Here is a 15,357-nt window from a genome sequence, read left to right on the forward strand (position 1 = left end):
ACTTAGAAGCATTTCTGTGTGATATCAACAATAGGATTTAAAAATTAGTTATTCAAATAAAATTGCTTTATTTGATTTTAGACCTTTTTTTTCCCCCATGGAAGCAATGCAAAAATGGGCAACATGGCTGGAAGGGTATCCCCATTCCAAGATGTACTTTCCAGCTATTTATAACTCCCAAAAGACAACAATCTGACAGATCACTGCCTGTTCCCAGCCCTAAATCAAAAGGGAGTATTTTAGAATATAAATGTATGGAGAGGTTTAAAATAATACTGGTTGATCTAGTTTAATATCCCAGAGTTTAAATAATTGCAGCTACATGAGGTATGAGAATATCTTTGAACTTCATGCAGCTCTAATGAAGCTTCCAAAGCAAGAAAAGCACCCAAACTTGTATGAAACAAGTTCCTGGCCACATTTAAATGCTGTTCAACAAAGCAGAAGGGGGTCTGGGAAACCATGGATGAGCAGAGTTATCTCCTATCTCAGAATTTACATGAAATCTTTGTTAGAAGCAGAAGTGTAACCTTTAATGGAGTCACTGCCTTTCCTACTCACATTTCTTCAGCAGATTTCTCCAGCTTTGACATAATTTCAGATGCCACCTCCTGTTGGACTGAAACTGGGATATCAGGAGGGCAGAAATTCCCACCTGCCAAGTCCTTGTGGATGCTGTGCATCCAAAGTCATTGTCTGTGCCATCAGGAGGTCAATGGCAGAATGACAAAATTGGAATGTAATCTGAACTATTTGCAACATTGGATCAAATGTGCCAGGTGCAAATTTTAAAAGCTTTCAGTGATGCCAATTAGCTGGGATAAATAGATTAATGAATGATTAGGGGAGTTAAATGTGGAAAAGTTCTGTACAGTTCAGGCTGTCAAACACAAAGGCACCACTTTGGCTCTGTAAGTCTTTAAGCAGCTTATTGCTGGGTGATACAGGAGGACATTTGGACACTACAGGAGGATGTACAAGTTTATTTTTGCATTTGTCTCCTGATATTTGACACTAATAATTTCTGCACTTTTTAATCTGAGACATTAGAGCCATCTTTTGGGGGTTTTTTGGTTGTGTTTCTGATTGTCAACTCCAGCTGGACATAAACCAGCTCTGGAAACAGAAAAAATCAAGAGCATCCTCCTGATGAGTGACTTTGCAGCAGATGTTGCTGAACTCCTGTGGAGGCTGTCCCTGTGTGCTGTGCTGCCCTGGTGACATTATGTGTCACTTGGGTGGCACTGGGGTGTCACTAACACAACAACTGGCCCTCACAAAGCCACTGGTGATGGTTCTGTTTAAAGAACATTTTGGAACCTGACCTTTGCCTTGTAAAAATTATTCAGACTCAAACCCATTGCTTCTCAAGCATGAATCCATTTCTAGTCCTTTTGTTAAAAGGAGTACACAGCTGGAAGGAAAGCACTTGTGCTGTTGCAGGAGAACATTCCTCATTGTAAGCAAACCTGTTCAATGCTTTTTTTGATATTCTAATGTAAGCCCAAATGCATGCCATATCCAGAAACTGATAACTGCAGTAATTGAGCCAAATTATTTCAAAGTAAAATACTCACCATCCATCAAATGTGATAATGTGTGGATCAGTGAAAGAGTAGCAGTTCCCTGTTGGGAGGTCTCGAACTGTGACCTAGTTAAAATGAAATGTGTAATGAATACAGTCTACACAGCAGTTTTCCTTCATTACTGTTCCTCAAAAAACATTAGGGGCAGGATTCATGGGTTAAGTACAAACTACAATCTGACTTCTGAAACATGATTGCAGATAGGGACAAAATGGGCTTTGCTTTCAAACAACAGAGTTTAATCATAGCCAATGAGGGAGTTCAAAGTGTTCCTGTTAATCTGATCTAATGTCTTCCTTTATCTGGTAAAAGCTGAAGTTCTTTATTAAAACTTTTTGCCAAGGAGCAGATCATTCACTGAAATTACCAGGAGAATAGAGTGCTCATTAAATTGTACTAATTTTAATGCCTGAAGTATAGTAAAAAGGTATGCTATAATTAAGTAACATTAGCATGTTTTAGTAGTACCTGCCTGCCCCCTAATTTGACCTCAGATTTCCCTTTACAGCCTCTCAATGGCTGATTTATCTATTTGATGTGGATATTGATCAGATATCAATGAGGAGGCTCCAAATTACACTGATGTAAGTTTGTGGGTGAAACAGGAGAGGATCTACTGCAGCTACAGAGATCTTTATCTGCAGCAGCCCTTGACCCCTTGGGCACCAGCTGGGTGACAGAGAGAGCCCTGGTGCCCTGCAGGGAGCAGATGTGCCTGCAGAAGCCAGGGGCAGGGCTCTGGAGCTGTAACACCTGAATCTCAGGCAGTGCTGGACCCAGGTCTGCCCAAGAGGGTGATTTTCAATGGCTGAGTGCTCTGCTGACCAGCTCCCCAAAATGCAGGACTGGGTTGTGAGGTGATTTGTGATATGAAGAGCTCCCCCAGTCATACTGGTGGGAGTGATGGAGTGTTATGGTTTTCCATTTTCCATCCTGACAGACTGATTTCTTGGGCAGGGCTGTTAATTCTTTGCTCCCTCCCTGCCCGTGAGGAGCCCAGAGGTGCACTCCAGTTAGTTCTACCAGGATCCATGGAGCAGGGAAGAAGGATGGCTGCTATATCCCTGTGCAGCCTCTCAGTGACAAAGCAGAACCTGGCTCTTGGGAACAGGGGTGAAATTAAATAAATGAATTAGAGGGTGAAGATAGAACTTCAGTTCCTGACAACGATCCTCTCCTGCAGCAATACATCATCTGTATCTCAAAATACCCCTTAACCATGACACAGAAACACTGAGATGCCCACCTGTGTCTGGCACACCAAACTTTTAGAATGATGGTCTTGAGGACTGAAAAAATGAACTCCTCTTTGAACAACTTTTTGATCTGGGGTCAGCTGTATAATTTGGATTTATGGTGTGACATGAAGTGTCTCAGAATTTTCCCATTTTCTCCACAGCCTCACACATCCTAAGTAAAAATTTAGCACAAACAAATCCATGTGGCTCTTCCTCCTCTGTTCCTTCTTGCATGATATCAGCAGAAGACACAATTCCTGGTTGGAGGCAGGAGTAGTTTGCTGAGGAAATCCTGTTTAGAGGTATGTAGATGTGTTAGGATGTTCTGCCCACCATTTCTGTTCAATTGTTAGATAAATCAAAAATATCTGAACAAGTCAGAAGGGTTAAAGATTATGTGGATTTTAATACATGGACTTTTTCTTGCTATGTTGCAAGAGCTATGTTACATTAAGGCCTCTAATTAACTACAAAGCAGCAATGTGAAAATGGGGGGGAGGGAAGTATTGACTATTATGTTTCCATATATCAAGTTTTAACAGAGATAAATGGAATTTATTATTAAAATTGATTTATTCAATTTCACACTTGATACATCTGCATATTTTAATGACAGAATTTGTAATTTCAGGAAAAAATATGAGTGTGTGAGTGCACGATGCTGAATTAGCCGTAATTTCTGGTTTAAGAATCTTGAAAAGAAGCCAGTTCTGGAGATAAAATGCTATACACCCATGCTAGCCATTTTGCCTTTGAAGACAAAAATTCTTGTGGTCCAGTTTAATCTTATTCTCTCATGACAAAATCCACAAAAATTAAGGCAGGGAATTGTGGATTTCACTGGGGGGTTGTTTTCAGTTACTTAAGATATGCCAGCTTGGATGTGCCCCTGCTCTGAGAAATTCAGCTCAGTCAAATCTGTGCTCTGGTTAATTTTTTGGAGTGGTGGGATTACAGCTCTCAAACCTCCCAGCTGAGGTCCTGAAATAACTTCATGGAGAAAGGGCTGGTCCTTGCTCACCACATTTCTTTAGCCAGGCTTTCTACAGGGAAAGTGTGGCTGGCCTTCCTGATTGTTTCTTTTTTGTTGGTTTATTTGTTTGTTTGTTTGTTTGTTTTATTTTGGACATTTTGTAGTGGTATAAATGAAAAAGTGGAGCAGCCACGTGTCATTGAAAGTGTCCTGGCAATTCACACCACGGTCACAAATTGAACGTGGCACTGCTCAATCCTCTCTCCCCTCTCCTTTCTGAGGCTCTGCCTTTCCTCTGCTTTTTCAGAAAATGTTCTCCAAACATTTTCTTCTCACTTTTCCCCTCTCTCCTTCTCAAAAAGATGCTCATTCCCTAACCCATGTTCTCCCTCTCCCCTTTTCCAGTGCTGTGTTCCAGCTCTTGGCCTTACTCATGTGCTAAGTAATAATCAAACCTAAATCTGTCAGAGCACAGGGAATTCCATTTAATTTTCTTGGTGCGTAAAGTGACTGATTTGCTTTACTCTGCTGACAGAGGGCAGGGTTAGATCAGATATTAGGAAAAAAATTCTTTACTGTGAAGGTGGAGAGGCCCTGCCACAGGTGGCCCAGAGAAGCTGTGACTGCCCATTCCCGGGAAGTGTCCAAGGCCAGGTGGGATGGGGCCTGGAGCAACCTGGGATAGTGGAAAGTGTCCCTGCCCATGGCAGGGGGTGGAACTAGGTGGTCTTTAAGGTCCCTTCCAACCCAAATCATTATGACAATCATCCCTAAAATTTTATTTTCTTTGGAAAAAAAAAAAGGAGAAAAAAAAAAGAAAGGAAAAAAGAAAAAATTTGTCACATTTCCCAAGTGATTTCAGGACCTCACCTTCACATCCCTGGGTGTGTAAGCCCTCCAGAGCACATCCCCTGGCGCGGCCGGCCGGGCGCTGAGGCGGCTGACGCGGTCCCCGTCCTGCGCGAAGTCGGTCACGGCTGTCACTGTCACCCTGGCTGCTGCACAGCTGCCCCCCGAGCACGGCCCCGGCAGCAGATCCACCTGGCAGGCTGAGAGGGCGATGTCTGGGGGCCCTGGGACCTGGCTGCCTGGAGGGAACGCCAACACAGAGTCTGACAAGAGTCAGCCAAAGTGCTGCCCCTACCATGCTCTGTTTAACAGAAACATTTGTCATTCCAGGACACACATGCCTTGTGTCTTGGGTTGAAGGATTTAGCTGGGGTGTGTGTTCTATTGCCATCTTTTAGAGGTGGGGCAGCTATCTCCTGTTCATTGGGCAGTTTTCTTTATCTCTTCCACAGCCAATCCTCCCTCCAGGAATCCCTTGTTCATGGCCAGTGAGCGCGCCTGCATGGCTGATCAAATGCCATCATCCCACTGGGAGATGCTCCGCCCAGGGGAGGAGCCAAGCATTCCTACCTGGATACAATCTGAGGGTTGGAACTCTGCAGCAGCATTTTCCTACTGGATTCCCAGAGGGAGCCCAGGCCCATCTACATCAGCCCTGGAGCTGCAGAGGAAAACTCCCCGCTTGTGCAGGATCCCTGCTGCAGCAGAGCCACAGCTGGCACTGCAGGAGGGCTGAGCCCCATGGGGTGGGACTGTGCCACCACCCTGACACACAGGGTGTCGCGTCCTACTCTGACTCTGGCAGTGGTTTGGTTATATGTTGGTGTTTGTGTTTTTTTTTTTTTTTTTTTTTTTGGTACTATTGCATTTGTACTTTTTAAAATTTTACTAGTAAAGAACTGTTACTCCTCTTCCCATATCTTTGCCCGAGAGCCCCTTAATTTCAAAATTATAATAATTTGGAGGTTTACATTTTCCATTTGAAGGAAGGCTCCTGCCTTCCTTAGCAGACTCCTGTCTTTTCAAACCGAGACACCTTGGAACCAGATGGGCTTTACATGAAAGCAGTTGTGACTGACTGAATCTGGCATCCCCCTGCACTCTTCACTGTGCTGCTTTTTTATCCCCAAAGTTTGCTAAAAACTTGGTGGTGTCTATTTTTCCACAGGTGCTAGTATTTCTGGGACAATGGTGTTATCTTTATGGGTCCATGCCCAGGGAATGAAGACAAGTCGTTGTCATGACAAAGAAAGAGATGAACCTGTGTTCTGGAAAACATTTCTCTTTCACTGTCTGGAGTATAAGGAGTTATCTGCTGGGAGTTATTTAATTTAAAGCAAACAGGTGTTTTGATGTGAAAAGGGAGGGGTTCTTGAGTAAGTTTTTGGTGAACTGTGGATTCACAACAGCAAGGCAAATGCAGCAGGTCTGTATTTGTATTTTTTGGCTTAGTTATGTTATGGTGTTTTGCTTTCAATCTGTAAAACAATGGTAGTTTTATTTGTGTCCTTCACAGAAGTATTGTGCTGATAAATTCACTAAAAATTTAGGAAAATAATAAGCTATGGAGATACTGGCCATGTGAGCATCAGTGGTGGGTAGAGAAATGATGTGTGGTGACAAAATCAGTGTGACAATGGCACTGCATATCATATCTTTCCTGAAGGGACCTCTACACACAGCCAGAATGGCAGTGTCCACTTCTCTCAGGTGCTGACCCTTTCTGCTGAGGTTTCAGGTGAAGGGCAAACCTGGATTTTTATTTCCATAGGTGTGTTTTCCCTTACACACACTGAATTATGGTAGCATTCAGTTCTGAGCCATCTGGTCTGCATACATACAGTGTGCATTTTCTTCTCAAGGAGCCACTCAAACTTTCATGGATCCTTTGGTTGATAGGAAATGAAACTATGGTCCCACTGAAGCCAGTCAGAATCTAAATGCTGATTTCAGGACTTACAGTGTTTCTTGAGGAGTACTTAGTTTTCTGTCCCAGACTGCTAATTATCATCAGATGAGAATAAAGTTCTAGAAATGGTGGGCATAAAATTAATCTTAGATGAAAACAAGTGATTTTCTGATATTAAAATAAGTGATTTTTATACCATTCTTCCCATTTGTAGAATTGCTTAATAATTTCTAGAGATGGCATGAAAGAATTTTAAGATGGCATTTCCAACACAATCAAATAATCACTGTATTATTCCTTATGGAAAAATCTCGTGAAATATAATTTAAATTAACCCTGTACAGTACTATGGGAACTGAACTAAAATCTACAGATATTAATGACATTTTATCTCTCATATCAAATCCTTAAAGGCTGCTTCACCTCACATCTTATAGAAAAGTCCTGGCTCATTTTCAAGGTTCTTGATTCAATTAAATTGGAGGTTTCCATGAGGAATAGTTATTGCCATTACAGTCCCATGAGCTGTGCTCAAAACCCAGAACAAAAGTTTAAAATCAAAGAAAATCATCTTGTCAAAATAGTAGCGATAAACTTAACAGGAGCCGAACTCCAGTGGCTCTGCTGTGCCTTGGCATTCATTATGATATTGTCTGAACTTGGAGAGATATTTCTGTGCTTGTAATTAGCTTTCTTATCACTTATTCCCTACATAATTAGCACAAGAGTGTAGTTATATGGATTGAGCCAGACAAGGAGCTTGTCAGTTAATTTATTCAGTATAAACGAATCGCAGCTGAAATGGTTTTTATTTTTAATTTCCAGCACTGTGGCCAGCACACATTTTTCAGAAGCCCGCAGTGTTCCTTCAGATAAACTAATGGAGCCTAAAGACAATAAAGGCTCAGAGCAAATGTGGCTGTGCAGACACCCAGCAGCAGATCCTCAGCCTTAAGTATATATAGATAGCTCAATAGATAACAGCCCAGTGTCATCCCAGGAAATAGCCCCAGGATGGAGCAACCAAGGGCTAGAGCTGGGTCTAGTCTAAGCTGCAGAAATGAGTTGATCAAAACTAACAGGAATTTTCCACTTCAGTGACAACTTCCTTCAAATATGAGTTAATTGGACGAGCTGTGCTTTCCTCCTGGCACCTCTTGGCACCAACACATCAAGCCCTTTGACAGCTTGGAAACAGAGCTGCTTCTGCAAGTGCTATATCCTCCCTTTCTTCCAGTCAAGCAAGCCTGGAAGGGACTGTGGGACTGGAGGAGACCTTGGTGAGGAGCCGGTCCAATGTGCTGAGCTCAGCCTCCCCCACCTGAGAGCTCCTGGCCCAGGCTCCCAGTGCCAGAGGGATTCTGAAAGCCTTGATGGAAGCCTCAGAAAATGTGATTTAAACAAATGGCCTTGGCTGGGGCTCATTCCTATCTGATCCTCAGTGCCTGAGCTGCTTGGGGTCTGTGGGGATGTCCCAGCACACGCCAGCCCTGACATCCCAGTCTTTCCTCCACCTGGATATCCAAGGAAATCCGTTCCCATGAGCCCAGAGGACGTTTTCCTGATGGAGCAGCCCAGACTCCAAGCCAAGAGCAGTGTGTAGAGCAGAGCAGCACTGAGCCGTGGAGAAATGCAAAGTACTGCAAGTACAAGAGCCAGCACAGCTGCTGGAACCATAAGGTGCTGCTCAGTTTAAGTTCATTGTGTTGTGATACCATTTAAATTATTTTCTTCTTTTTGTCTAAGCACTTGGCTGATTGGTGAGGAGAGCTAGGAAAGGGAATTTAAAAGAGAAAAATATCAGGACCTGTCTGGGTTTTGCCAACATTTTTTAGAGCTGGCTTTTTGTGGGTAGAGAAATTGCAGCTGTAATCCTATCTCTAAACATTTCTCTTGTTGAGTCACTTACGGAAGAGAAAGAAACTTGTTAGAAAAAAGCTTGAGTGTTTTATTTGGTGCAAATGGAACGTAAATACCTACATGCCACCCTTAGGCAGGACAGGTATTCCACCTGATTGACCTGAAGACAGCATTTATTGAATAAAAGGGCAAGAGCTTTCTCAGTGACATTGTCAATGTTTTCAAGTTAATAAAATAAAAAACCCTAAATGTTTAGAAAGAGAATAATATATAAGCACAAGTATGATTTTTTTCCTCCTGTATTAAGTTAGACAAAAACTATAAGCCAACTAAAGAAAGAAAAAAGGCTTCACTATGCATTTACTGAATAATAAATCTGCAGGGGAGCTTTTTCATTGATAATTAATGAAATTATTCTACCTAAGAACATTCCTGCTACAAAAAAACCCTAAAAATGGAATTTTACGCTCCTGGAATTTAAAATAAGTTCTTCTACTCTCAGTTATTTCATCCATAAATCTCAACAGACTACTGTTCAGGTAATTGCTAGTCAGATTTATGGCTTTGGGGTTTTTTTCTCTCAAAAATCTGTCAGATGTAATCAGCTGTTTTATTTTGCAGATAAAAATATGGCCTAGTTTGCTGATTTTATGCCTTCTGCCCTGTGGTATTATTGATATATTATATTTTCTATTAGAATCCATTGTAACCTACATACTGGAAAAAGCAATCACATGGATTAGATGTCAATATGTAAAACTCTTACCCAAGTCCTCAGTGCTTAGTTGCAAAGTGATTTTACAGGAATTGTCCTGCCCAGGACAGGCAATGGGCACCGTGCTCAGGACAGTCACAACATGCTCCTTGCCATCCTCTGCAATTTCCAGTGATTCTGGCAAAAACTGGAAATAATGAAAAGAACTTTAAGATAATTTTGACAGACAAAAGTGATGACAGATTAATCAGGCAACGCTGACATCTATGAAGCCTGAAGTGGTTTCAACCAATTATTAAGATATTACTCGCAAAATAATAATAACCTTTATCATAATCTGCTTAATAATAATACATTTTGCAATAGTGATCTTCACTTTTATAAGGTAAAATTGCTGTTAACATACTTTAAGTAGATTATTTGCAATTAAGGAAATGTTTTCAGTTCCCATATATAATGTGTAATTGCTTCTCATCTCCAAATCAGAAAGCTAGCTTTTATTAAGCCTGAGAATAATGCTGTGGAATTTATTTAATTTTTAATATCCCTGGTTTAAAGGAGCTCCTACCCCAGTGCAGTCGGAGAAGAACCATGGCATAAAGTCTGGCATAAACTTGTGGTCATGGCCTCTATGCTTGTAGTTTGCACCAGGTGCATAATAATTACAATTTTTCACCAATTCCCCTTCCCAGGAAGAAAAATTGCTCTGCACATAGATATTACAGGTTTGGAGAGAAAGCTGGGGTTGTGCCTTTTCTGTCTGCCCATTGTCCTGGGAAAAGAGCAGAAACAGCACCCAGGGCTGGTTGGAAATGGGAATTTCTACTCCCTGGAAAATCCTGACATTTAAAAAAATTCCCCAGAAACTGTTCTTCAGATGCCACATAGAATGTGCTGCCAGATGTTTGAAGCCCCTTTCATGGAGGCATGACACTGAGATACTTAGAAGATCCCAAAAATCTCCTGACAGCCTAATCCTTGAGTGGGATTAGACCTGGTCCTTGCACCCAGTATGAATTTATCTTCAGCAACTTCTGTTTTGTAATGCCTGATCGTAACAGGATGATAGATAAAAATTCATATTTTGTCTTCACTTTGTCCTGGTTAATTTACAACAGAATTGTGCATCCTTGGTTTGTAGGTTTGTAGGTTTTTGGGTGTGTCTTCCAAACCCACAAAACCCCCAGAGCTGTTCAGGGCACATTTACTGGCACATGGAGCTTTCCCATACTTTGTGGTACATGGTGCCATGTCACCGTGATATTTTATGAAAAATCCCTTCACCAGGATTTCTTCTCCTGGCAAGATAAGAAGCCTCAGCTTCTCCATCTTTTGCTGCTCTGGAATGTGATTTGGAGAATTGTTTATACAAACATGTGAATTGTTTTTAATTAATGGCCAATCGCAGCCAGCTGTGTTAGCCTCTCTAAGTCTGTCACGGGTTTTTATTATCTGATGTCTCCTTTCTCTTTCTTTAGTATAGTTTTAGTATATAATTTTCTTTTAATAGAATATAATATCATAAAATAATGCATCAACCTTCTGAGAACTTGGAGTCAGGTTCTCATCTCTCACCTCGTCCTGGGGACCTCACAAACACCACAACAGTGCCAGTGGTGCCTCAGGGTGTTTTGCAGACAAACTGAAAGCCATTAGCCCACAGTGAACAGTGCTGCTTGTGATGATCAGGACTCATGTTTCTTCATCATGATTTTCAAATACTCCCTAGTTAGTGACTCAGGGCCATGGGTGTTACCTTGATCCCAGCATAGAAACCTTTGCTGTCCTCAGGCAGTGACAGCTGCTCAGGAGAGCCCCTCCTAAAAGCTGTGACAGTGCAGAAGACCTGAAATAAATAAATAAACATCACATGCTATAGCATTTCTTGAGTAACATTCGTATAATTGTGCATCTTCCTGTTGCTCAGAGTTTTTAAGCTTTCATTCTACTGCTGAGATATATTTGGGGGATTTAGGATTTGGGAATATTTTGTGAAAATTTTGAGATTTGGAAGAATTTTTGATGCATTTAATAAGCAAAGAAAATGGCTGTTGTTTCAACAATTAATTACACTTTATGCTTACGATGTGTTTTCTTCTTCTTACGACGTGTTTTTCTTCTTTCTTTAAACATCTTGTTTTGTGATTTTGACTCATTTTACTAACAAAAACCTACATTGTTCATAGATATCACTGTCAGAATTCAGACATTTGCTCTTGGGATCCCAGACCCCAGTCTGTCCACTGATCAAGCATCTGCTCTCTGTACCACATTTGTAAGCATTTTATTTTAAAATTTAAATTTGTTTGACAGTCATCCAGTCTCAGAAACTGTGTCAGCAATAAGAGAAGCTCCTTTTTTTCCCTTATAGTTTTATAAAAGATGATGCACATGTGCCTACAGGGTTTATATTGTATTAAAAAAATGAAATTCACCCAAATAAAAAACTCCTCCAAACACAATGTACTAGGACACTTATGTTGTATTCCTAGCACAGCCACACAACTTTTATCTCTGCTGAGCCTGCACACCATCTGCCAACTTAATGTTTCATTGGTTTCAGAAAAACCAAATTGCAAAAATCATTTCTAGGACCATAAGATTAAAATACAGAAATTTTCCTTACAGCAAATGACAATAGACTCTGAAACTGTAGTTCTGAATTTTTTTTTTTTTTAGTCTTCTTGGAAATGAAGTAACAGATTGTGACACATTAAATCAAATTCCAGATACTCAGATGACATATTTATAGCTGCTGCCTTTTTTAAGCCTCAAGTAACCCACAAGGAAGAACTGGACCAGTCCAATTTATTTTCCACTATAACAAATGCCTTTGGATGGATTTTTCCAGCATCACTCACTGGCCATGCTGATGCTTGTAGCTCTCACCTGCTGCCTCAGGCACGACCCTCATGACCACTACCTGCAAAGCAGGTTCTGCACCAGGATATTCCCAGATTCATGTCATCATGAACTTCATAACATCCTGAATGTTTCTTTTAGCACCCTAAAAGTCCCTCCTCGTTACCATCAAGCCATGAGTTCCCTCCAAACTGAGGAATCCTCTTTCCCACCTCATTTGTGCAGAGCAGAAATTCCCCACCAGCAATACAGGGCCGTTTGTAGGGCTGTGGGGAAAAACAAGTGTTTTCTGTGCTCTTCAAGTGGATTATTTCCAGTTCAGCTCAGTCCCAGGCTTATGTGCCTTTTGGGATGGTTTTACCTTCACAATTTTTCTCACTCTCTTGCAGACAGTTTGGCCCAGTGAAAATGGTGCCATTTGTTACATTAACAAGATGGAAGCCTTGAGGTCGTACTGGGTGTACTGGGGGAAAAACAGACAGATCTCACCTCACAGAGACACTTTACAGTTAAAATTCCTCAGATATTTCATAGTTATCCAGCCTGGCTCTGAAGGAGAGCAAGCTGTTGTCTCCTCAAGGTAATAAGGCCCTGTTATCATTAGATATTTATTATCTCCAATCCTCCCCTCAAGGCTTGTGCTCGGCTTACAGACTTTCCAAAACACCTCTTCTGCTGGGAAGGCAGAAAGTGAGGGTTGATCGTGCTCCTGCAGCTTCTCCTGCTGCTGCCACAGGGAGAGTCTGCAAAATCAGGAACTGGCAAGGTGGTGACAGCAGAGAGAGAGAGTTCAGATAATGCACATTCCCCCTGCCAAAAACAAACAGCACTGACCCCCTTGCAGAGCTCATGGAGCAGATCACCTGCACCCACATTGCAGGTGATGTATGTGCACTCCCTGGGCTGTTTGCACTTTTGGCTTCAGTGCTTTTAACCAAGAATGTTCACACTGAGATTCCCTCTGAGCCCAGCACGAGGAGTGTTTGTGCCAGGGAGGGAGCAGCAGCTGCCAGGGACGGGCACAGGGATGCCCAGCACTGACAGAGGATGGCCTGGTGATCTTCCCCAAAGTGATATTCTGGCAAAAAACAGAACCCAGCCTCGCCGTATTTCCTCTCATATCTATTTTAGAGGTATATTTCATAGGTAAAGCGCCAAACACTCAAATAAAAACGTACTCCCTAATGACACACAGAGATATCTGTGGATATCAGTCCATCCCAGCTCAATCTTCAGTGCTTTTGGAGGTCAGCACAAACTTTAAAAATTCAAAATGTATGGACAGCCATCAAAATTTACATGTTATTTCTGTCTTTTATATAATTCCCACCCTTGTTGGGTGCACACCTCACAATCAGCAATGTTCATCAGATCCTGAGCTACAGGTTGACAACTTGTCGCATAATTATGATAGTCATCCCAAGGAGGAGGGATTTTTTTGCCTTCAGCTAAATACTAACTCTTTTTTCTGCACTTCAGTAATCAACTTTTTCTTTCTCTTTTTCTCTTCCCCCCCTACACCCATCTCAGGATGCAGCCTTTTTAAAGCAAAGAGATAAAAGCACCACTGACAGCAGTATGCTGATGGCCGTGACAAGTTAGGAAGTATTTTTCCACAAACTCATTGGATCTGTTAAAAAAATTCAAATTCTATTTTTCATCACCTCTTTTAAAGGGACAGGTACCCTTGGACAGGACGACTGGATTGCTTTTTAACATGGGATGCTTTGTTTTCCCTGTGTGCTGGCAAAACTTCCCATAATAGGGCAGAAAACTTCTTCTAGGCACAAAACTCTTATCAAAAAAGGCTTTTTAGGTAAGAAGTGTCTCCCTTTGTGTGTGTTGGAGCAAATTTCCCCCCTTCCATGGACTCAAACAGAATTGTACCCATTTTGACAGGAGCCCCATGAGCAGCTTCTTTAGCTAAAGGCAGAAGTCATTCATTAATTTGGTGAGGGTCAGTTAGTTCTGTGAAACAATTCAGGAGAATATTTTAATCCTAGGACCTGTGACCATCCCCAGAAAATTTCTCCTTAGTAACTTTCCCATTAAAATGTGGGTATTTTCCCCTGTAGCTTTCAGATTTCATGTTTCCTCCAAATCAGTTGTTTCTACTTGTTTTGATGATAATAATGTCTTCAATTTCACCTTTTCCCCTAAATAATTCTGAATGTGGTGTGGGGAGCCCAGGCTGGGGCAAAGATGGGGACATTTGCCAGCAGATCCAGCTTTTCCCTCTCCATCATACAGGGGCCTCAGTTAACCAAGGCAGCTGTGGGGAGCTCCCTTTTCCCCATAAGGAGCCCTTTAGGGTCACCTCCTGCTGCCATTCCCTCAGCAGGGCAACCTGGGACCTGCAGAAGGTGCAGAAGGTGATGATTATTAACAGGAAGGTGATTATTAACCCTGGGGCTGATCCTCCTCCTGCAGTACCCCCCATGTCAGGGCAGGCTGGGGCTGCAGGGCTCAGGGTGACACTCCAGGATGGAAGGTGGAGGCAGGGCAGGGAGTCCCCAGGCCAGGTGAAAGGTGTGTCCTGGTGGCTCTGGGGCACTGCAGCTGCCTTTGCCTTCTCCATTAAACACTAATGGGCTGGGGTTAGAAACTCTGCTGGCAGCTGGGAGGGAGCTGGTGTTTGCAGCCTTGATGAAAAGAGCAAAGGATGAGCAGAACTGAGGGATGACATTTCTAGGGAAGCTGGAGGAAAAGAAAAATAGTTCTCATTAGCTTGAGAAAATGATCTGGCTGTAGGTATTTGCAGGAAGGGGTAGGAACAAAGTCTCTGGGAAGGGTTAGCAGGAAGGGGAAAGCCGGGAGAACCTGTCTTTGATTTAATTAATGAACTAGACCTTGCAGCTTTAGAACACAAATCACTGCCTGTGAGGGGCTGTGGCTGTGCAGAGGAGGGAGCAGGTGCAGCTGTGTGACCTGGCCCTGTGGGCAGCCCAGCCCTGCTCACTTTGCTGCTGGCAGCTCTTCCTCCCCAGGTGCCACATGGCCGGGCAGTGTGTGGGAGCTGGCTCTGGGTCAGCATTCTGCTAGGGAAGGAAGTTTTCCCAGGGTAATAGCGAGGTGTTTCATCACCTGCAGAGTTTTATCAGCTCTCTGACCCTTTCTGCTTTAAAATCTCTGCTCAAGTTCACCTAGAGCTCTGTTTCTGTGGGGATGCTTCTCATTTTCTACCTGAAGGTTGAGGGAGAAACTGTAAACTCAGCTGTGACCTACAAACAGGCAGGTCTTCCTATTCCTGTTGATTTTGACAAATCCACTGGCTGGGAGGGAATTAGTGGTTAAGATGGGGAGATGCCACTTTGTCTTTGGAGTCCTCTGAGCTGGGCAGTGACAGAGTCTGAGTCAGAGGGAGC

The 15,357-nt window shown here is 42.5% G+C and overlaps 1 protein-coding gene across 1 annotated transcript in view; it reads right to left on the reverse strand.

The window, feature by feature from the left end:
- LOC131085937 (von Willebrand factor D and EGF domain-containing protein-like) overlaps positions 1 to 15,357 on the reverse strand; it is a 172,589-nt gene that overhangs the window by 100,014 nt on the left and 57,218 nt on the right. Inside the window, exons 5-8 of the mRNA XM_058028517.1 lie at positions 10,887 to 10,976; positions 9,182 to 9,317; positions 4,668 to 4,885; positions 1,578 to 1,651 (exon numbers count right to left, since the gene is read on the reverse strand). Of these exons, the coding sequence (XP_057884500.1) occupies positions 1,578 to 1,651; positions 4,668 to 4,885; positions 9,182 to 9,317; positions 10,887 to 10,976 (518 nt within the window). The remainder of the gene's footprint in view (positions 1 to 1,577; positions 1,652 to 4,667; positions 4,886 to 9,181; positions 9,318 to 10,886; positions 10,977 to 15,357) is intronic.

The sequence above is a fragment of the Melospiza georgiana genome, chromosome 7 (assembly GCF_028018845.1).
Source record: "Melospiza georgiana isolate bMelGeo1 chromosome 7, bMelGeo1.pri, whole genome shotgun sequence".
Classification (NCBI taxonomy): Eukaryota; Metazoa; Chordata; class Aves; order Passeriformes; family Passerellidae; genus Melospiza; species Melospiza georgiana.